Below are 21774 nucleotides of genomic sequence, written 5' to 3' on the forward strand. Positions count from 1 at the left end.
ATTTGAATTTGTATTTATTACATGCACAATATATCAATGAAAATAATGCATGTATTTATTATTTTATGTTTTAAATTGATGTCATAGCAAATTACACTTTTAGCTTAGTATTCATGCAGCTATAACTATAGGTACACTTTGACTTTAATTTTCATAGTACTTTGGGTTTCTAATTTATATTTATTAAACTTGTTTCTTATTGCAGACCCCAGACAGAAAATGGCTGATCTTTGATGGACCAGTTGATGCTGTATGGATTGAAAACATGAATACAGTTTTGGATGATAATAAAAAGTTATGTTTAATGAGTGGAGAAATTATTCAAATGTCTTCTCAGATGAGTCTAATTTTTGAGCCTATGGATTTGGAAGTGGCTTCTCCCGCTACAGTAAATATATATATTTTTTAAATGTTTTCAGTATTTACAGTTTGAATGGAGTTTCAGAAAAGAGGGAGGAAATTAGTTCAATTACATCATATTTTCTTCATCATGTTGCAACTAATTAAAATAATTTTCTATATAGTCAAAGGACTGTTACATTTTATGAAGCAGTAAACCTGATATTCACCAAACATTCACTGCAGGTGAACCTTACTGATGCATGTGTTTTAAATGTCCAGTGATTTATTCACCATCAGTGAATATTTGGTAAAAGCTTTATACTGCTTTATAAATACACCCCTTGCTTTTTATTCTCCAGAAGGGCAATGCCAGAAAATTCGATTTTTTTCTTCATACTTACCTGTAAAATGCATTTGTTTGAGTACATCACCGGGCACAGAGCATCCATATACATTACTACCTGGTTTATGCACCACCTGTAGGTGAATGGACACTGGTTGAATAACCAAAAACAGGAAGTGATCCCCTATATAACCCCTCACATACAGGAAGTACTCCAGTTTTGTATCTTTTGTATCTTTGTGAAGACCCAGGGTTGCGGTTGCGAGCCCAAAGGACAGAGCCACAAACTGAAAATGTTGTTTCTCTATGACAAAGCGTAAAAGCCCTTGATGAAGTTGAAAAACTGGCACGTGCAGGTGTGCATCCCTGATATCTATGCATGCCAGAAAATCTCCTTCTTGGAGAGAGGTCATGACAGAGCAGACTGATTCCACCCGTAAGGGCCGCACTGAGAGATAATGCTTCAGTGCTCTTAGATCCAGAATTGGTATTATGTCGCCATTTGGCTTTTGAACCGTGAATAGATTAGAATAGAACCCTGTTCCCCTTTTGGGAATTGGGACCTCCATGATCACCCCCTACCGCCTTTAACGGTCTAGTGCTTGGAGTAATAAGCCCTTTCTTGAAAGGTCCGTGAGAATGCTGAACCTCACAAATCTTTATGGAGGGTAAGAGTGTAATTTCAGCCTGTACCTCTAGGACATGGGGAGATGACCCATCTGAATTAGCATTCCCCACAATCCCACAAACTGCAGCAACCTTCCCCCCCACTCACAGGAGTGGTGGCATCTCTTAACAAGTAAGGTTTGGTGCCAGTATTAGCGGACTTTTGGACCTGGCCCTGCTGTTTACCTTTGGCAAAGAGCCTGAAGCAGCCCTCCCCCCAGAACGCTTCGTGGAAGATATGGCTTGCTGGAGCAGTGGTAACTGGCTTTACGATGCAATACACAAGTTCCTCAGTACCACAATTCCCCCTTGGAAGAATCTTATACAATGAACTGTTCTTCCACCTACTGCAACATAATTAGGCTGTATCTATCATCATCCATAGGACTCACGTGTCACCCAGGACAGACTGCTCTGTGCCCCCTCTGCCGGCCAGCAACTAACTGTGCTTTTAGCCTTTTAAAAAAGCTTCCCTCGGCCGTCAGAGCCATGTGCACGAGACTGTGCTCGTCCCAGTGCAGGAGAACACACAGAGCAACACACCTATGCCCTCTAGTGGCATTTCAAGCAAAACGTTTTTTGTTTTTTGTTTTTCAAAACATGTCAGTCTAAACATACATTGTTGCAGGGGAATATATAATAATTGAACCCTGGTTTTTCACAGGGTCACTTACTACTCCCGCCGCAGGACAGTAGCCTAAGCTAGAGGTCCAGCCTTCACCCATCATGGCGGGTTCTGTCACATGGATCTTCAAGGACTGGGTACCCTTTTAGCATGAGGGTCTACTCCCTTGGACCTGTACAGCACCCTGCAGGATTGCCTTAGCGCTGTGGTTTCCAGGATTCCACTACGCAGGGTCCAGCACCCGAAGGTTGGATTACAGGCAAAACTTTGTTGTTGATCCTTTAACCTCCCTGGCGGTATTCCCGAGTCTGACTCGGGCTGGAATTTCAGTACCACGAGCGGTAACCCCGAGCCAGGGATTGCATCGCTGGATACAGGGAGACTTACTTACCTTGTCCCCTGGATCCAGCGATGTCCCCCCGCTGTGTGTGCGAGCTCCTCCGCCCAATTCACACAGTGCCTGAGTGCCGCCGAGCTCCATTCCCTGCGACGTTGCGACGCACGGGAGCGAGGATCTGCGCCAAATTCAAAAAAGTTAAAATACACAATACACATGCAGTACTGTAATCTTACAGATTACAGCACTGTATAAAAAAAAATACACATCCCCTTTGTCCCTAGTGGTCTGTCCAGTGCCCTGCATGCACTTTTATATTATAAATACTGTTTTTTTCTGCCTGGAATTTGGAGATTGTCCATAGCAACCAAAAAATGTCCCTTTATGTCAAAATGGATTTTAGACCAGCTAGAAAACAGTGATAATAAATTTAAATCACTTGCACAATTGAGCGATAGCGATTTGTGGGGAGATCCGTCAACAAACACTAAATCTAATGACAGCGACAATTCTGAGCAAATTTCTGTATTTTTAGATTTGATTACATTATTGAATCATTTTTATTATTATTTGTTATCATTATTTATAGTTATTTATTATATTATAAACTTTATCATACCCGGGAGGTCTACTAGACTCTGGTTTGATCAGATTTAAGAGAGTTATTCCTAAGGCCGCGTACACACGCGGGGACTGTTCGCTCAACTTTGTCCGTCAAACAGTTTCAGCGAACAGTCCGCTCAAAATTAGCATGGACGGACTTGCCCACACACGACGAACGAACAGTTTGCTGAAACCGTGCGCGATGACGTGAACGGCACGTACGACGGGACGGAAAATACGACGTCCTATACACTGCATTACAACTTTCGGCGTGTAAATCCTTTCTGAGCATGCGCGGAACTTAGTTTGACGAACAAGCCTACACACGAGGGGACTGTTCGCTGAAACCAAGTTTCAGCGGACAGTTTTTCGGAATTTCCGAAAAACTTTGTTCAGCAGACTGTTCGCTGAAACTGTCCGCTGAAAGCCCACACACGGGCGGACTGTCCGCCGAAACACTGTTCAGCGGACAAAGTTGGGCGAACAGTCCCCGCGTGTGTACGCGGCCTAAGAATTGCAGGCCTACAATATAAAACGTCAGATTTCCATGCAATATAATTGTACCGCTTTCAGCACCTAAAATCAGAAATAATCACACCGCCAGGGAGGTTAATCTTCTTTACGAGGCTCAAATACCATTTATCTTAGGCACCGCAATAATCCCCCTCCTCCAGTCCCACACTCTGTTCTTCATAATATACTGGGATGGGCCCTATGTATTAGACTCCCTAGCCTCACTTTTCTACTTCTCTACCATTTATCTTAGCATAGTAGCTTTTTGAAATGGATCTGATCTAGAAATGCGTTCCCTTGATTCTTAAGAACCTGTGGAACATTACAGCTTGGAAGCTCACAAAGAGCTCAAAAAATGACCATCCTACTTTTTTAGACACTGGTGAAAAAGCTGGAGTACTTTCTGTATGTGAGGGGTTATATAGGGGATAACTTCCTGTTTTTGGTTATTCTACCAGTGTACACCACATCTTCAGTTAAAAAGTGCTGTTGGCGAATTTAGGGCCTTAGCCTTGTGATCCCGTCACATACATTGCTAATGTTCTTTTTAAGTGTTGCACTTCAGATAATTTAGATGCAGCACAGAAATGATATGTCTGACATTATATTGAAAAAGTATGGAAAGTATGAATAGCTGATTGAACCTCCTACCTAAATATCAATTGACTGGTAGAGAACAAAGAGCTAAAAACTGTTCTGTATAAATAGTTGCACATAACTGTGAGCCTACAATAGCCTGTTCCATTTTGTGAAAACAATGTTCAATAAAAATGTAATATATTTTTTTAGGTATCAAGATGTGGTATGATTTATATGGAACCTACTATGCTTGGTTGGAGACCCCTCATGGTTTCCTGGATCAATCTTCTGCCTCCAGGGCTCAGCAAAATGCATAAAAGTTTTATTGAAGGATTATTTGATAGAATGGTCCCCCCATGTCTTCAGATGATACGAAAATGTGCAAAGGTACTTGTTTCTGCCAGATACAGTGTAAATGATTATAATACTATAAATAGTATTGACGTATAGAATGTAAGTAAACAATGCTGTGTGCAGCTTACTTGGATTTTGATGTTCTGTTATACATAGTCATAGGCAAGGTGGATTTGATTTAAATCAAGTCGATTTAAATCACGATTTAAATCATGATTTAAATCACTAGTAAAAAGGCTTGATTTAAATCAACTTGATTTAAATTATAATTTTTAAAGAGCGACTGTCATCTCTGTCCCACAACGGCTCCTCCTCTGACCCGCTGTTGACTCACCGACTATCCCATTCACTTTAATGGGGCGACTGGTGATGCGGCAGTGACACAATAATGTGAGGGATGCTGCAGCAGCAGGTAAATGGATGCCTACTAACAGGCACTGCCATGATGCATCTGAAATGACAGGTGCTCTTTAAATGTAAGGACTTAGGCCGCGTACACACGCGGGGACTGTTCGCTGAAACTTTGTTCGTCAAACAGTTGCCGCAACAGTCCGCTCAAAATTTGCATGAGCGGACTTGCCCACACACGAGCGGACTGTTTCAGCGAACTGTTTACCAAACAGTTCGCTCAACTTTTGAAATGAACGGACTCGCCCACGTAAGGCGGAGGCAAGTCCGCCCATTTCGAGCGCGTGTACAGGTAGGCGGGGCCCGCGAAGGAGACGTCGCGGGCACCGCCGCCTGGAATGGACTTAAAGGGACACCCAACGCCGAAAAAAATCGGCGTGGGGGTTCCCCCAAAGTCCACAACAGACCCTTGTCCGAGCACGCTACCCGGCCGGCCAGGAAAGGGGGGCGAGCGAGCGCGCCCCCCCCTGAGCCGTACCAGGCCGCGTGCCCTCAACATGGGGGGTGCCTTGGGAAAGGGGGGGCCGCGCGGCCCCCCCACCCCAAAGCACCTTGTCCCCATGTTGATGAGGACAAGGGCCTCTTCCCGACAACCCTGGCCGTTGGTTGTCGGGGTCTGCGGGCGGGGGGCTTATCAGAATCCGGGAGCCCCCTTTAATAAGGGGGCCCCCGGATACCGGCCCCCCACCCTATGTGAATGAGTATGGGGTACAATGTACCCCTACCCATTCACCTGTGAAAAAAAGTACAAAAAAAAAACACAACACAGGGTTAAAATATTTTATTGCACAGCTCCGGGGGTCTTCCGTCTTCGGGGGTCTTCTCCGGACTCCTCCGCTATCTTCTTGTAGCTCTTTTGCTAGCGGAGGAGTCCGGCTTTCTTCCTCCCCGCCGCCGGCCTCTTCTTCCGACTTCGGGGGTCTTGTCCCCCTCTTCGGTTCTTCTGCCGGGCCACCGCGCCTTCTTCTAGCTCTTTTAGAGGCGGTGGCCCGGTCTTCTGTCGCCGCCTTCCGTTCTTCTTCTTCTTCTTCTTCTTCTTCTTCTCCAGGAGATGTTGACACGTCGCTCTCTCCGGCCGGAATGCCAGAGCCGCGCTGTGCTGCCACTTATATAGTGCCAATGGGGCGGTGTCACATGGTATATGTCACATGGGTTGGTCACATGGGTTGATGTCACATGGGGACTATGACATCGTAAGGGGGCGGGGTCACCATGTGACATCAACCCATGTGACCAACCCATGTGACATATACCATGTGACACCGCCCCATTGTCACTATATAAGTGGCAGCGCAGGGCGGCTCTGGCATTCCGGCCGGAGAGAGCGTCGTGTCAACATCTCCTGGAGAAGAAGAAGAAGAACAAGAAGAAGAAGAAGAACGGAAGGCGGCGACGGCGACAGCGGCGACAGAAGACCGGGCCACCGCCTGCAAAAGAGCTACAAGAAGGCGCGGTGGCCCGGCAGAAGAACCGAAGAGGGGGACAAGACCCCCGAAGTCGGGAGAAGAGGCCGGCGGCGGGGAGGAAGAAAGCCGGACTCCTCCGCTAGCAAAAGAGCTACACGAAAATAGCGGAGGAGTCCGGCGAGAAGACCCCCGAAGACGGAAGACCCCCGGAGCTGTGCAATAAAATATTTTTTCTCGTGTGTTGTGTTTTTTTTTTGGGTACTTTTATTTTACAGGTGAATGGGTAGGGGTACATTGTACCCCATACTCATTCACATAGGGTGGGGGGCCGGTATCCGGGGGCCCCCTTATTAAAGGGGGGTCCCGGATTCCGATAAGCCCCCCGCCCGCAGACCCCGACAACCAACGGCCAGGGTTGTCGGGAAGAGGCCCTTGTCCTCATCAACATGGGGACAAGGTGCTTTGGGGTGGGGGGGCCGCGCGGCCCCCCCTTCCCCAAGGCACCCCCCATGTTGAGGGCACGCGGCCTGGTACGGCTCAGGAGGGGGGGCGCGCTCGCTCGCCCCCCTTTCCTGGCCGGCCGGGTAGCGTGCTCGGACAAGGGTCTGTTGTGGACTTTGGGGGGACCCCCACGCCGATTTTTTTCGGCGTTGGGGTTCCCCTTTAAGTCCATTCCAGGCGGCGGAGCCCGCGACGTCTCCGTCGCGGGCCCCGCCTACCTTGACACGCGCTCGAAATGAGCAGACTTTCCTCCGAGCGGGAACAGTTTGCTCATTTCGAAAGTAGCCTACACACGGGCGGACTGTTCGCTCAAACAAAGTTTCAGCGGACAGTTTTTCGGAATTTCCGAAAGACTTTGTCCGTCAAACTGTCCGCTGAAACTGTCCGCTGAAAGCCCACACACGGACGGACTGTCCGCTGAAACACTGTTCAGCGGACAAAGTTGAGCGAACAGTCCGCCCGTGTGTACGCGGCCTTATTCGTGCTGGTAGTTTGAATCTTTAATATTTGCAAACAAAATTAAGGTTTCCTATTTAGAATAATAAGCTGTCAGGTTAGTAAAACAGCGATATCTGAACCGATTTAATCATACAGTTTTTAGTGTACACAGGTTTGCAAAACAATGGGATGAAGGAATATTCCTGAACTTTGTTTTATCTCATAGCTACTGTAAAATGTTGTGAATGCATTAATGCAGTGCATGTTATCTCAGCTTTGATTTATTGAATGAAATGACCAAAAATGTAAATATTGCAGAATATACAGCCTCATGCTACATAACTAGCTCCTGGAGACACGTTTGGCCAGTCCATCACCTTTACCCTCAGCTTCTTTATCAAGGCAGTGGTCATCTTGGAGGTGTGTTTGGGGTCGTTTTCATGTTGGAATACTGCCCTGCGGCCCATTCTCTGAAGGGAGGGGATCATGCTCTGCTTTAGTATGTCACAGTACATGTTGACATTATGGTTCCCTCAAAGAACTGTAGCTCCCCTGTACCGGCAGCCAGTCATGCAGCCCCAGACCATGACACACCCACCACCATGCTTGACTGTAGGCAAGACACACTTGTCTTTGTACTCCTCACCTGGTTGCCGTCACACACGCTTGACAACATCTGAACCAAATACATTTATCTTGGTCTCATCAGACCACAGGACATGGTTCCAGTAGTCTGCTTGTCTTCAACAAACTGTTTGCGGGCTTTCTTTTGCATCATCTTTAGAAGAGCCTTCCTTCTGGGACGACAGCCATGCAGACCAGTTTGATGCCGTGTGTGGCGTATGGTCTGAGAACTGACAGGGTGACCTCCCACCCCTTCAACCTCTGAAGCAATGCTGGCAGCACTGATACGTCTATTTGCCAAAGACAACCTCTGGATATGACCCTGAGCACGGGCACTCAACTTTTTTAGTCGACCAAGACGAGGCGTGTTCCGAGTGGAACCTGTCCCGTTAAACCGCTATATGGTCTTGGCCACCATGCTGCAGCTCAGTTTCAGGGTCTTGGCAATCTTCTTATAGCCTAGGCCATCTTTATGTAGAACAACAATTATTTTTTTTCAGATCCTCGGAGTTCTTTGCCATGTTGAACTTCCAGTGACCAGTATGACCGAGTGAAACCAAATGTTACACACCTGCTTCCTATTCACACTTGAGACTTTGTAACACTAACGAGTCACATGACACTGGGTAGGGAAAATATCTAATTGGCCCCAATTTGGATATTTTCACTTAGGGGTGTACTCACTTTTGTTTCCAGCGGTTTAGACATGATTGGCTGTGTGTTGAGTTATTTTGAGGGGACAGCAAATTTACACTGTTATGCCAGCTGTACACTCACTACTTTACATTGTAGCAAAGCGTCATTTCTTCAGTGTTGTCACATGAAAAGATATAATAAAATATTTACAAAAATGTGAGGGATGTACTTACTTTTGTGAGACACTGTAAATCATAAATTTAGTTTTTGGTTATTTCTTTTATATAAATTGAATGGTCATTTATTTTCCGTCGATAAACATTATTGTGCATAATCTGTGAATCTATAAATATAATCTTTATTTAACAGTTGAAATGAATGTAAATGCAAGTTATGTTCATCATGATATGATTTATAGCATCTAGACTTTTTGAATATAGTTGTAACTGAGTGTGTTTATATACTGTGCTCAATTGGCCATAATAACCTCACTATTCTTAGGTTAGTTTTTCAAAATTTTGGTAATAACAAAATAACATCTCTTAGCATGATATTCTGCCTTATTTCTGTTATTTAGAAATATTGTCATAACCATAAAAATTCTATTTCAAAATTTGACATATACATCATGTGTGCAGTCTGTATTTGAATGGTAATAGCCACTTTTATTTGTAATGTTGAGTGGCTTGATAAATCAAAGGGTGCAGTTAGGGCTCCCAGTAGTCAAGCTCAGCTGATGAATGATGACTAGAGTGCTTTGGCTGTAGATAGACACCCGCTGATGGCTATCAAAATTACATTCTGCCAGCCACAGCAGTGCAATTCCACCAGCAGGAGAAACAGAGAGATTACAGGTTCCGTACATGTGTGCATAAATCTATATATAGGAAAGTCTACATGGATGCATTTTACTCAGAGGTTTTGGGGTTGATTTACTAAAGAAGTGGAGCATGTTTACTTTGAAAAATAAATTTTCACTTTGCAGAGGAATTTTCATGTGGCTTAGTAAATATGGTAAAAATTAGTGATGCAAAGAATACACCTTCACATGCAGGGAAAATGAAAGAAAAAAAATGATTCTTTATATAAATTAATTATAAGTCAGTAGAGCTTCATCCTATTCACTATGTTAATGGAAAATTCCCTTGCAAAATTTACTTTGCTATGTGAATGGCCTCTAGTATATCAAACCTGCAATCTCATTGCTTTTTTATACTTAGTCCAAATCTCAGTTATTTGGCCACACATAGCTCAACCAAACTTTTAACATTCACCTACGATAGCCTTATGCACCAGCGTACATTTTGTGCATGTCTGTGTTTTACTGAGATCTTAAGCAAAAGCCTTTCTTTTGAGTTTTGGTTATAGTGTAAAAGGGTGTTCTTTTTTGGGAGATTCACCTCCTTCATCTTATCCCATTGTCAATTCTCCAAATCCTTAATGTAATAGTTGTCTCAAGAAATGTGAAATCTTGCATTGGGAGCAAATTTGATTTGAGGGTGGCAAGTTGGAACCCCCTTTATACCCTCTTACTTCTGTTATGGTTTTAAAAACATAAGTGTTGGCTGGAACTCCACAATAAGTTAGGGTGGCACACGGTTCACCAATTTTGCCTGGTGACTAATTCTGAAGCACAAGATGGTTCATACAAAGTTTAAAAAAAATTCATAGCTGTATATTTACAATATTTCCTGTCTGCTGAAAACATGCGATGGCTTCTACTTGTTTGCTTTATTTTTTAGGAATTATCTCCAACCTCTGACACAAATTTAGTCCGATCTCTAATGAATCTCATGGACTGTATGTTAGATGAATTTGCTGATGAATCTGTAGTTCACAGCATGAATGAAAGGGATATTTGCTCATGGCTAGAGGTAAGTAACAATATAATAAATGAAAACATGAATTTGTTGTACTTGATTAATATAGAATACAATATATAGCAGTAATGGTGAACCTTTTTGAGCCCGAGTACCCAAACTGCAACATAAAACCAAATGATTTATTTCAAAGTGCCAACATCCACTGCCATGCAGCATATCACACATCTCCATCACACTGTAAACTTCTAGCACATATTATGTATTTACCTTCAGCTCACACCTCTCTGTTGTCCGGCCACATTACATCAGTGAGCTACAGCACATTATATATCGCCATGTAACTTATAGCACACCCCCTCACCATGCATCACCCCTTCATGCAGCTCATGGTACACTTTCCTCTCCATCACACATCTGGTCCCCCCTCTGCAACTCACCATCCCCCTCCCCCCTCTGCTGTGGTATGGCAGTGGTGTAGTGACACTCATGTAGCCAGTCTTGCTCCCTCTGCCCGTACACACCTCTCCTGCTATCACCATAGCACAGAACATGGTCATGTGGTGTGGCTCATCACCAGCCGCTCTGGCCTCATCTCTGGGCTTTCTCACCAATGTAACAAAGCAGCTCCACACAGGTGACCCCCAGGCAAACAAATGCCCACTTCTCCTTCAACGCCAGCCAATTGGCTGTTCATTCCCTAGCTGAGGGAGGTGATTGGCCAGTCTGTATGTTGGTCCCGCAGAACTTTCTCCAAAGAGTTGTCTCCTGAGTCAAAGTGCTGTGTGCGATCTGGAGGAGGTAGGCGGTGCCAGGACAATGCAGGGAAGCTGGGCGCTTTGTCCTCCTAGTGAAGTGTGAGGCGCTTTTGTGCGCCCGGAGCTTCTGCGTGCCCACAGAGAGGCCTCTGTGTGCCAGCTGTAACACGGGTGCCATAGGTTTGCCATCACTGATATATAGTATGAGTCATAACATAAGAAATCATTTATAAAATCTTAAGCAAAGAAACCTGAAGCTGTTTATGAAGGTTGCGAATAGGATTCCTTAATTTTTGAAGAGTGGATTCGAGAATAAAAACTAACATCTGATTGTTGCTGTTACAAGGATCATTTTCTGTTCATTGAGGGACACAGAATTCCTAGATTGTTGGATTATACTGTAGGTCACACACATTTTACAGTATTTTAGAAAACATTGGAAACAAATGAGGATCAGCATTTCCCTAAGATAATTACCCCTTTAATTGCTTTGTAATTTTTCCAAAGCATTTGCAGTCATAATAAAATGCTGTGATGGGTAACAAGGTTCAGCACTATGGAGTATGTAACATACGGTACAAGAGCAGCCTAGAGTATGAGAAAAAGAGCATGGTGCTTTGTAGTCACTTTCATCCAGCGGATTAACCCACAGCCTGGCTTGACTGGTTCATCAGCCAATGGTGCCTGCATAATTCTGGCATTGGAGCGGACATGCCCAGATTAAATTTTCCATAAAGATATATTTAACCACTGCCCAGGCCAATTCTGACATTCCTCACATGTAAAAATCAAATATTTTTTTGCTTGAAAATTACTTAGAACTCCCAAACACGATATATGGGAGAATAAAATGATGGATGTTGCAATTTTTATGTCAACCAAATGGCAATCAATTTGACAAATTTTCTGATGGTGTTGTGCTACCATCTCCTCCATTCTCATCAAATAGCACATCTCTACGTCCCACTCCCCAATCACCAGGGATTTGTAGATTGCCAGTATCTATCTAGGAATCAAAGTTCTAGCTGCACAAAGAAAAAAACGTATATTAATAATAAATAGCAAAACCATCTTAGCTGTCCATTTCAATTATGTTGATGTCATATTCCCTGTTGAAGAATTTTTACCTACAGAAGCTGCTAAACTTATACTTAAAATGTGTAAAGCAAATACTATTTTCCCCCTTTTTAACTCTCTGTACGTCAAATGTATATAGGTTTACATCTGGGTATTGTGTTTTTTCTCTCTTTTACTATGGCAAACTGTGTCCTTTTGCTTTTATATTAAAGCAGTTGTAAAATATAGTGTCTAGCTGTCACAATCAATGACACCTAGAGTGGATGCTGGCTGATCTTTCCTTCTGTATATGTCTTTTATAGCAATCGTATTAATGCCCCCCCTCCCCCCCCCTCAGCACACAGGAGATGATTGACAGCCTTAATGATATTACAATGTCCAGGTTTCCCAGTGATGCTGTGTGTGTGGGGGGGGGGGGGGGGGTGTCCCATCACTCCAACTCAGGTCACTCAGGTGTCAGATTACACTTAGCTCTCTGCTTTGTGCTGTGGAGTGAGTGATATCAGTTCATGCCCCCTGACTCCTGGAAGCTGAAAAATGCCATCTGCTCTGTGTGCTTTCGTTTTTAGAACAGTCAGGAGGGCTGCAGATAAAAAGGTACAGTTTATATGGGAGGATTTGCATCATGATTGTTCATCATCTAAAGCTTGTCATTTCAGTGGGCTTATGTAAAGGTTTATTACCACTTTAAGCTGGTATAACCTCCCTTGAATTGCTCTCAGAGACATTTAATTGCCTTTTCTGTTGTACTATGCCTAAGTAACAGGATACTGTATTGTGTAAACTACTATTTATATTTTCCTTTTTTCCATGTAGGCCAGGACTTAAAGTGTTACTAACCCCACAGCAGTAAAATCAGTCTGTATATGCAGTAAAGCATGCTTGTTATCCTCGCTGTGGAACCTAAGGGGTTAATTATGCACATTGTGTAAAAAGGCTGTTTGTCTTCAACTCCTCTCTGAATATTATAAATGGAAGTTTGGTGTGTCTTGCTAGAGAGTTTTTTTTTGTTCTTGGGAGAGTGCATGTGATCAGCACAGGGCCAATCAGCACTGTCCAGACAAAGAGTCAGGGGTCCTGAAGTTTTATAGGACAGTGAGAGCAGAATGAAAACTCCTCCTACCAGCTTTACCATACAGGGATATAAATCACAAGACTGCTATATACTGCTAATGAGAAAAGGTATTTAGCAGTTTATATTTACTAAAATAATTGCATTTCCATGTTCTCTGTATAGTGAGAGACCAGATATAGTGAGGGTTCCTGGGGGTCCTGCAGGGTCCTGTGTTTAGTAACACTTTAATGATGCACTGTGAATTTACAGTGGGCTTATGCTGCAGCCCCTTAATGCTTATGGGTTTCTCCAGGCTTAGTGCTCAGCAACCAACCATTTTTTTTTACTGTGGCTATGTCATACGATTGATGCAGAAGCTGGGCTGTGACACAATTACCTTTTGTGGGTGGGGGGCTGCTGGATGGAGCTATCTAGTATTGTAAACAATAATGCAGGTTGGTACTGTTGCTGATGTCCAGTTGCTTTGGAGGCTTATGACAGGCAAGTCCTTTTCTATTCAATCGATCCATCCTAAGTACCCCCTGCTGGAAGATGCACACACACAAGTCTATAGAACCTCCTCAGCATAGTGTTAGGCTGCTGTACATTTTCATCTGTCATCTCTTATTGTCAGTTGCTATTTCGGGAGTTTAGATTCAAAGTTTTTTTTTTAAGTTAATATATAATTACAGTTGGGGATTATCATGTGCAAGTGGTCCCCTGTAGCTTCATATGCCCTAACGCAAATGTTCTCATTTCTTACACCCTCATTTCCTTTGGTATTGTAGTACATCTGGGCAGTTGGGATTAGTTTGGGACCTAACCTTGAATTTGCTTTACTTAGGTCTTCACTGGTGAATAGAAGTCATCTTTCCCCCCCTCCTCTGCTAAATCTCACAAAAAAGCTGGACTTCTTTGGTTTCATGCAGATTCACACTGTAGATTTTTATTCGATACAGATCTTATGCCCTCTCTGAAAGGAGAATAGTTTGGGCAAATTTTGGTCTGCAGTTTTTATACCCACATTTGAGAATACATTTATTCCCTTATTTTGCGGGTAATTGTACTCTTTAAATTAGTAGCACTGATTGCTCCTGTTTTTTGTGCCTTGTTAAACCATGGAATATGTGAGGACATATTTCAGCTGTACCGGTCTGCTAAAAGCTTCTTGGTTTAGCTATCTAATGGTCCTTGTGTCAGTATGTACAGTATGTATGGACGCCCTGGTAATGGTGTTGGACTGGGGACTTTTTGTATTAGAAGTATTTGTTCTGCTGTATAGTCTTTAAGGCGCAATGGGGATTATTTACGAAAGGCAAATCTATTTTGCACTACAAGTGCACTTGAAAGTGCAGTCGCTGTAGATCTGAGGGGGACATGTAAGGTAAATAAAAAACAGCATTTTAGATTGCACATGATTGGATGATAAAATCAGCAGAGCTTTCCCTCATTTCAGATCTACCCCTCAGATTTACAGCGACTGCACTTCCAAGTGCACTTGTAGTGCAAAGTGGATTTGCCTTTCGTAAATAACCCCCAATGTCTCTTTGAATTGTTTCTAGATACTATTTAACTAGGATGCTACTGACAGGAAGAGCATCTGTCTTCCTCAGTGGAAGCAGGTTATGGAATAGACTGCTATGTTAAGAAGCAATCCTTTTTTGTTTCTTCACTTTCTTGTCGAGACCCTCCAAACCAGGGTCTCATTCTACCTGCTAAGTCTGGCAGGAAATGTCTGTCAAATCTGCATTCCCTGGCATTTTGGTGAGCCCTAATTTTACAGCGTGAGGGTATACTTGAACAACTTGGATCCCCGACATTTGGATACAGAAGTTGGTATCCCAAGGCTCCCTTCTCCCTCTTCTTTTTTTTCTCCCTCCAACCTTCTTGTGTCATTAAACAGATTGGCATATTTTCAGTGAGCTCTGTTGGTTCCTCTGGATTAAGGTATAATTTCCTCAATTCCTTAGGCTGGAGACCGGGTCATTGATGGTGTCTTATCTGTTGATCAACATCCTGGAACCTCTGGTGCTTTGGCTGTATGTGCAGTGTTGGTTGATCCAGATTCAAATGGACAATGCTACAGCAGTGGCATACATTAGCCATCAGGAAGGAATCAAAGTCTCACCTTTGCAAGACAGGTGTTTGGATCCTGTACTGTGTAACATTTTACAGTCTTGCTTAGACAATTGACAGGCAGACTTCCTGACCTGGCCGTTTTAGGACTGGTTTTGTGGTACCTACTCCCACAGGTGTTCCAGGTCCTGTGTTGTGGATGTGTCATGATCAGGAGTCAGACCCAGAGGCCATTGACCATAGCAGTGGAAATGCTCACACAGAAAATAGCAGGACAAATATGCAAGCAGATTCCCCTGGTGAGTAACGCAGTCTCATCTGAGGTCTCATCTGAAGAGCGGGATCTGTCTTCACCAAGCACTAACCTGTCTTCACCAGAGCTCCTGATGGTGAAGATGGGTTTCACTGCATGCTAGTGGCAGGTCACGGTCCTCAGGATCGCCCCACCAGGAGGTGAGCAAGCCTGGGTGTGGTTACAAATGTAGCAGGTAGGGATCAAACAGAATCTTAGTAAACAAGCCAGGGTCAGTAACATGTGATTGCATGTTGAGATCAAGTGGAAGCATAGTCAAGGAACAAGCCAAACATTGTGTGGGGTTCAGCTTCAAGTGGAGAGTTCTCAGAGAGGTGATCCAAGCTGCATGTAAAGTTAAGGGCTTCTTGCCGTGTTTATTGGTCAGCATGAACAACAAACAAAAGGATTCCCATGCAGGGGTAGGAAACACAATTCAAAAAAATAAAAGCCATCTGCCTAATAAATAGACCTCATTGGGTCTGCTCCAGTCCTACAGACATGTTCCCTCACAGCCTGCTTGTCTCTGTTCTCTGCACTCACACAGATTGACCCAGCCAACAAAAATTATACCCCAAGTGGGGAACAAGGTGTGGCCAGTGCTTAACCCCTTGCATTTTGCTACAGACCTCTCACTGCCATCCATTTAACTTAAGAACCTCAATATTCTTGGTGGCAGATACACCTCATCGACAACTGACAAGGGCTGTTTGTCACAGTTGGTAACAAATGAATGCAGGTTGGTATCAAGCAGAAGTGTAGTCGAGTAACAAACCAAAGGTTGGTAACTAAGGGTAACAAAAATGTGGATGACAGCAGGAGTGTAAGGAGCAAGATATTGTCTGGAGAAGAGCACAATAATCTGGCAAACAGTAAGTGCAAAGGCATGGCTTAAATAGAAAATTAATTGGAGGAGCAAGGAGTTCAAAGTTCACCAGAAACAAGATGGAAAATAAATTTGTCCAAGGGATCAGGCAGGGAGCTAGCCAGCATTACATTTGGCTCAGAAAGAAGAGTTCCTGCCAAATGCAGCAAAAGTCCTGGCTTGAGATCCAGATCTTTACAGGGGGATGCTGAATGGGGAACTTCTAGCCCGCACATTTAACAATAAGCAGGACAGATTAGTTTCATAGTTGGTAAGGTTGAATAAATACCTCCAGTCTATCTAGTTCAACCTGTGTGTGTGAGTGTGCTTACTGTATGTCAATACCATTTCCAATATCCTTGTTTGCTAAGATGCCCATCTAAGAGTTTTATTATTGACACTTCCCACTGACACCACTGATTGTGGAAGGAAGTTCCATATCCGTACTGCTGTAACAGTAAAGAACTTGCATTTATTTTTTTGCCTTCCAACTGTATTACTTTACATTTTCAACATTAAACCTCATTTGCCATGTAGTTGCTCATCCCATCATTTTATTGAGGTCTTCTTGTAAGGTTCCTACATCTTGCTGTGAAATAAAGTATTGTTGTCTCCACGCTACCCAGTGATAATGCAAATGATTTCCACAAAAAAGAAGTGAGTGCAGCCAGCACTGACATGCTTTACCGGAGCCAATGGTAATATTATTCCTTGAAAAAGTGCAGCACAATCACATACTGTATAATCAAAAGAAACACATTACTGACATGAAATGCGTTAATGTGCAAATCTAACTTCAGTGAAATATGACCTAACAGTTGAGAGTGAAGTTATATGTGTTCATGTGCAAACAAATGACATGCGTTAAAATGTATCAAAAATTGTACTAATTAAAAATACCACCATGCATAGTGCATCTATAGGTATGAATAAAATACAATGTGTACAAAAGTCCAATCCACAGTTTAGTGCATGGGTAGGCAACCTCAGCCCTCCAGCCGTGGTGAAACTACAAATTCCATCATGCCTCTGCCTCTGGGAGTCATGCCTGTGATTGTCAGGGTCTTGCAATGTGTCATGGGACTTGTATTTTCAAAACAGCTGGAGGTTGCCTACCCCTGGTTTAGTTCATATATTCCAAAGGTGTCAGTGATAATGGTTCAAGAGGAATAATCATTTACACTCCTTGTAATCCACCACCAATTACACTAGCTGCCCACCTCAGTGATGTATATACAAGTGCCTTGCCCCTTAACCGGGCAGCAATAGTGCTCCAGACCTCTTCAGATGCTTAGGATCATCACCAGGGACCTCCACACACTCCAGACAGCAATTAACAGTATCTCCAGTGAAATTATGTACAAAAGAATCCTTTATCGTGCAGTATTTAAAACACCATACCTAACACATTACAAAATTCTGAGGAAAATTTCTCACATCTTCCAGTGCACTAATCCTATGCCCAGGGACCTCTTTAAAACAGTGTAACCCCCTTAAAGTGTTACTAAACCCAGGAGCCTGCATTCGTTATATCTGATCTCCCACCATACACAGAACATGTTAACCTTTTCTCATCAGCAGTATATAGCAGTTTTGTGACTTCTGTCGGTGTCCAGCTGAGTACTGGTTAAAGCTTTTAGGAGGAGTTTTCATTCTCCTCTGACAGTCCTATGAGGCTGCAGGACCCTGACCCTCTGTCTGGACAATGCTGACTGGCCCTGTGCTGATCACATGCACCCTCCCCAAAAAAAAACACACACACCAGACTGAGCATGTGCAGAGTGCCCCATGGCTCTGTACTATCGGAAGATGGATTGGGGACAGTGGAAGCAGGGGAGGATCAGAGAAGACAAGATCGAACAGCCTTTTTACACAATGCAGAGGATTAACCCCTTAGGTTCCACAGTGAGTATAACAAGCATGCTTTACTGCATCTACATACTGATTTTACAGTTGTGGGTTTAGTAACATTTTAAGGAACAATGCCAGCATGGATTTCACATACAAGTGTGCTTCCTTCCTGCTTAACATACTGATGCCATCAAGCTATGCCCCCCCCCCCCCCCAAGCTAAGTAGGAATATCTATAGAAGTAGAATGGCTCCCACCGACCGGCTGCACAAGTACACAACCAGCCTGGCAGATGATATGGGCTCACCGGAGGTGTGGGTTCTAAGTAATTAACAGGTTTTCTGATGGTGGAGATAGGTTTTGCTGTGTGTTACTAGATTGATGTCCTCAGGATTGCCCCACCAGGAGGTGAGCAAGATGGGGTCCAGTAGCTGATATAGCAGATAGGGATCAAGCTGAAGCATAGTCAGTAAACAAGTTGTTGCAGGTTGGGATTAAGCAGAAGCGTAGTTGAGGAACAAGCCAAAGGTCTATAATAAGTGGTAGTGGAGATAAGGACAGCTGCAGGTACACAAAGGAGCAAGATATACACTGGAGAGAAAACAATAATCTGGAAAACAGGAAGTACAGAGATATGGCATAAATCAGGAAGTTCATAGGAGGAGCAAAGAGTTTAAGGTTTTCCAGAAACACAAGACAAGGCAATATTTTTCTAAGAGATCAGACAATGAGCTGCCCAGCGTCTCAGGAGGCTCAGCAAGAAGAGTTCCTGCTGAACACAACCAAGGTCATGAGTTCAGATCCTGGTCCTGACACCAATTGGATATGGTATGCAGTATTGGTAAGACTCCTGGCGTTAGCCGTGGCAGGATCTTTTTTCCCCAAGTACTGTTTTGCCATTCTACTTGATGGCTAGTTTAGTGGAATTGCTTTTTGAAGCCTTGTTTTTTTGGGTCAGGGATATCTTTGGATTTGTGTTTCCTTGATGCTCACAGCTAGGAAGGCTGCTTTCCAAAAGTTTTATCATTGGACTTGAAGTCCAATGAGTATCAGAGATTACACTCCAGGACTGTCTCTGTGGTACAAAGCCTCTCCTCAGTCTGGACTAGTGCTTTCGAGAGTCAGGTTTCTGTCTGGTCTATTTTGTTCCAGAGACTGTTGGTCCTTCATTTCTTGAGTTGGAACTCTGTACAGAGAATCTCCCATGGAGCTCCCCTTGTTCATTCCCCTGTAACTCGGTTGGATCTAAATATGAAGGCCTTATTCTGCAAGAAATACCTTCTTGTTTTGCATAGGGATGGGGTGGTGTTAAAGATTTTCTTTTTGTCAAGAATAACTTTTGCCTTTAATGCCAACCAGAACATTGATCTTCCATCCCTCTGTATAGCTCCAGTTAACCAAAAGGAAAATTTCCTCCATTGTCTGGATGTAGTTCAGCCACTGCTTTTTCAAGAAGACTAATTGCTTTTGTATTCTGGATGGACCCCAAAAAGCTTCTCTCACCACTATCTCTGGATGACTTGGGTAAACCATCATCCAAACTTACGGTGTTAAGGATAGTTTTTTTTTCTAGTTTTCTAATAGACTTGTGAGTAATTTGTGCTTTTTTCAGCATCATGCAGATTTTCCCAGTTTGCAAGGCTACTACCTGGCCTTCTATTTTTGTTTCTTACATTTTACTAAGCATATTTCCAAGCTTCATCTGATGACAGTTTTGGGCATCCGGTCTTTCAGGCAGCCCTTTGACCTGCAGGCAGTCCTCAGTTTTCTGTTGTCTTTACTTGGCCTATTAGCTTTGTTGCTATGTAGTCCACCCCTCTTTTGGACTGCTTTTGGACATCCCGACTGTCTAGGAATTCTAAGATTTCCTGTGTCCCTCAAAGTACAAGAAAGGGAAGAGTATTTTTGTACTCACAATAAAATCCTTTTTTTTAAGTCCATTGGTGGACACAGGTCCCTTCTTTTTGTTTTTTTAATGCTCTTGGTACATTTTTGCTACAAAACTGAGGCATAATGGTTGTGGTTGGAGTTATCCTTTGCTGGCCAATGGATTTTTTGAAGCCTTATGTCTGTTTCACCTGTAGGCGGCAGTACAGCCTTGGAATTGTAAGAATTCCTGTGTGCATCAATGTCAAACCAAAGTCATATGCTGCTTTTGTTGCAGAGTGGCAGCAGAACAGGAGCTCTGGTTGATTAGCATTGAAGAACAAGTCTGACTGTTGTTGTCCATTTCTGTGTTGCAGAGAACACAATATTAAGTACAATTTTTATGGAAAACTGTCTTATGTGCATGTCTGCTCCAGCACTAGACTCATGTAAGCACCATTGGTTGATGGATCAATCAGGCTGTGGGTGTATTACATACTCTAGGTTGCTGTTGGGCCGTGTGTTAATACTCCATAGTGCTGTACCTTGCTACCTGCCATATCATTTTATTATGACTGCAAATTGTTTGGAAATAACCCAAAGCAATTAAAAGGGTAATTCTATCAGAGAAATGATGATCCTCATTTGTTTCCAGTGTTTTTTTTAATTCTGCAAAATCTCTTTGACCTACAGTACAGATTTCTTTGTGTTGAAAAGCTTGCTCTGTGTCATATTTTAACCCATACATAATCCAGATTTTTCAGAAGATATTAAAAAGATGTGCATGGTCTGTCTGTCTTTTCATAGGCAAATGTGATAATATATAACGTAATAACATGTAGAAGACTAACTGTCAAAATTCACTAAACCAGTATTGCTTCTTTTTTAAGGGCATCTTTTTGTTTTCTATGATCTGGTCTGTTGGAGGAAGCTGCACAGAAAATGACCGCCTGAAATTTGACAAACTGCTGAGAGAAATCACAGATGGACCACTAAGTGAGGAAACAAGAATTCGATTTAAAATTCTCCATCCAGTGGATCCACCTGAAAAACCCTTTACTGTTCCCTTTCCCAAGGAGCACACAGTATATGACTATCGGTTTGTGAAGCAGGTCAGTGATTTCTCTGTTAAAACAAAAGAATGCTATTTTATGCACCTAAGCACAAATGTTTTCTGGCTGATTAAACCATTTCTTATTGTTAAATATAAATGGATCTTACCACAAGTGAGAAAAGATAAGTGCAAGACAAAATTGTCCTCTGTAATACAGTAAAAGTTTTTGGTGTTGGGTGGGGATGGGGTTTTCACCATTGAGTGGCTTTTTTGTTTCGGTACTATGCTCTTTACTCTAACACCTATGTGACCTACAGAACAGGTTTTCTTGGCTGTGTAGATGAAGAGAAGGGCATGCAGTCAGGTCCACTGAACAGCTCTGGACAGTTTGCATCCATATTCTCTGGCAATATAAAAAAATGGATGCAGATAGCCTTCCATGATGCATGCAGCCAAAGCTCAGTGCTGCTAAGTCCAGATGCAGTGCTTAGCCAAATCTGAACACAGCAGCTCAGTCACCCTTCAGTAACTTCTTTGGTTGATTCATAGTAAATTTAACGACATGGCAAGTAAAAAAAAAAAAAAAAAAAAACTTTATTCCTGGTTAACCCAAATTAGCCCCATCTACCCTATTCATGCCTTTCTCTACTTAGCTATTATTTTGATGCTGATTTTTTTCTATTTCTA

At 43.0% G+C, this 21774-nt stretch overlaps 1 protein-coding gene across 2 annotated transcripts in view; it reads left to right on the forward strand.

Moving 5' to 3' along the window:
- Positions 1–21774, forward strand: part of DNAH7 (dynein axonemal heavy chain 7) — a 498098-nt gene that overhangs the window by 197211 nt on the left and 279113 nt on the right. For both annotated transcript variants that reach the window (XM_077448738.1, XM_077448739.1), the window contains exons 31-34: positions 206–388; positions 4219–4395; positions 10118–10249; positions 20924–21145. In XM_077448738.1, coding sequence (XP_077304864.1) covers positions 206–388; positions 4219–4395; positions 10118–10249; positions 20924–21145 — 714 coding nt within the window. The remainder of the gene's footprint in view (positions 1–205; positions 389–4218; positions 4396–10117; positions 10250–20923; positions 21146–21774) is intronic.

This window comes from Lithobates pipiens, unplaced genomic scaffold (assembly GCF_037356315.1).
Source record: "Lithobates pipiens isolate NorthernLeopardFrog02 unplaced genomic scaffold, aLitPip1_a1.2 Scaffold_22, whole genome shotgun sequence".
Taxonomy (NCBI): domain Eukaryota; kingdom Metazoa; phylum Chordata; class Amphibia; order Anura; family Ranidae; genus Lithobates; species Lithobates pipiens.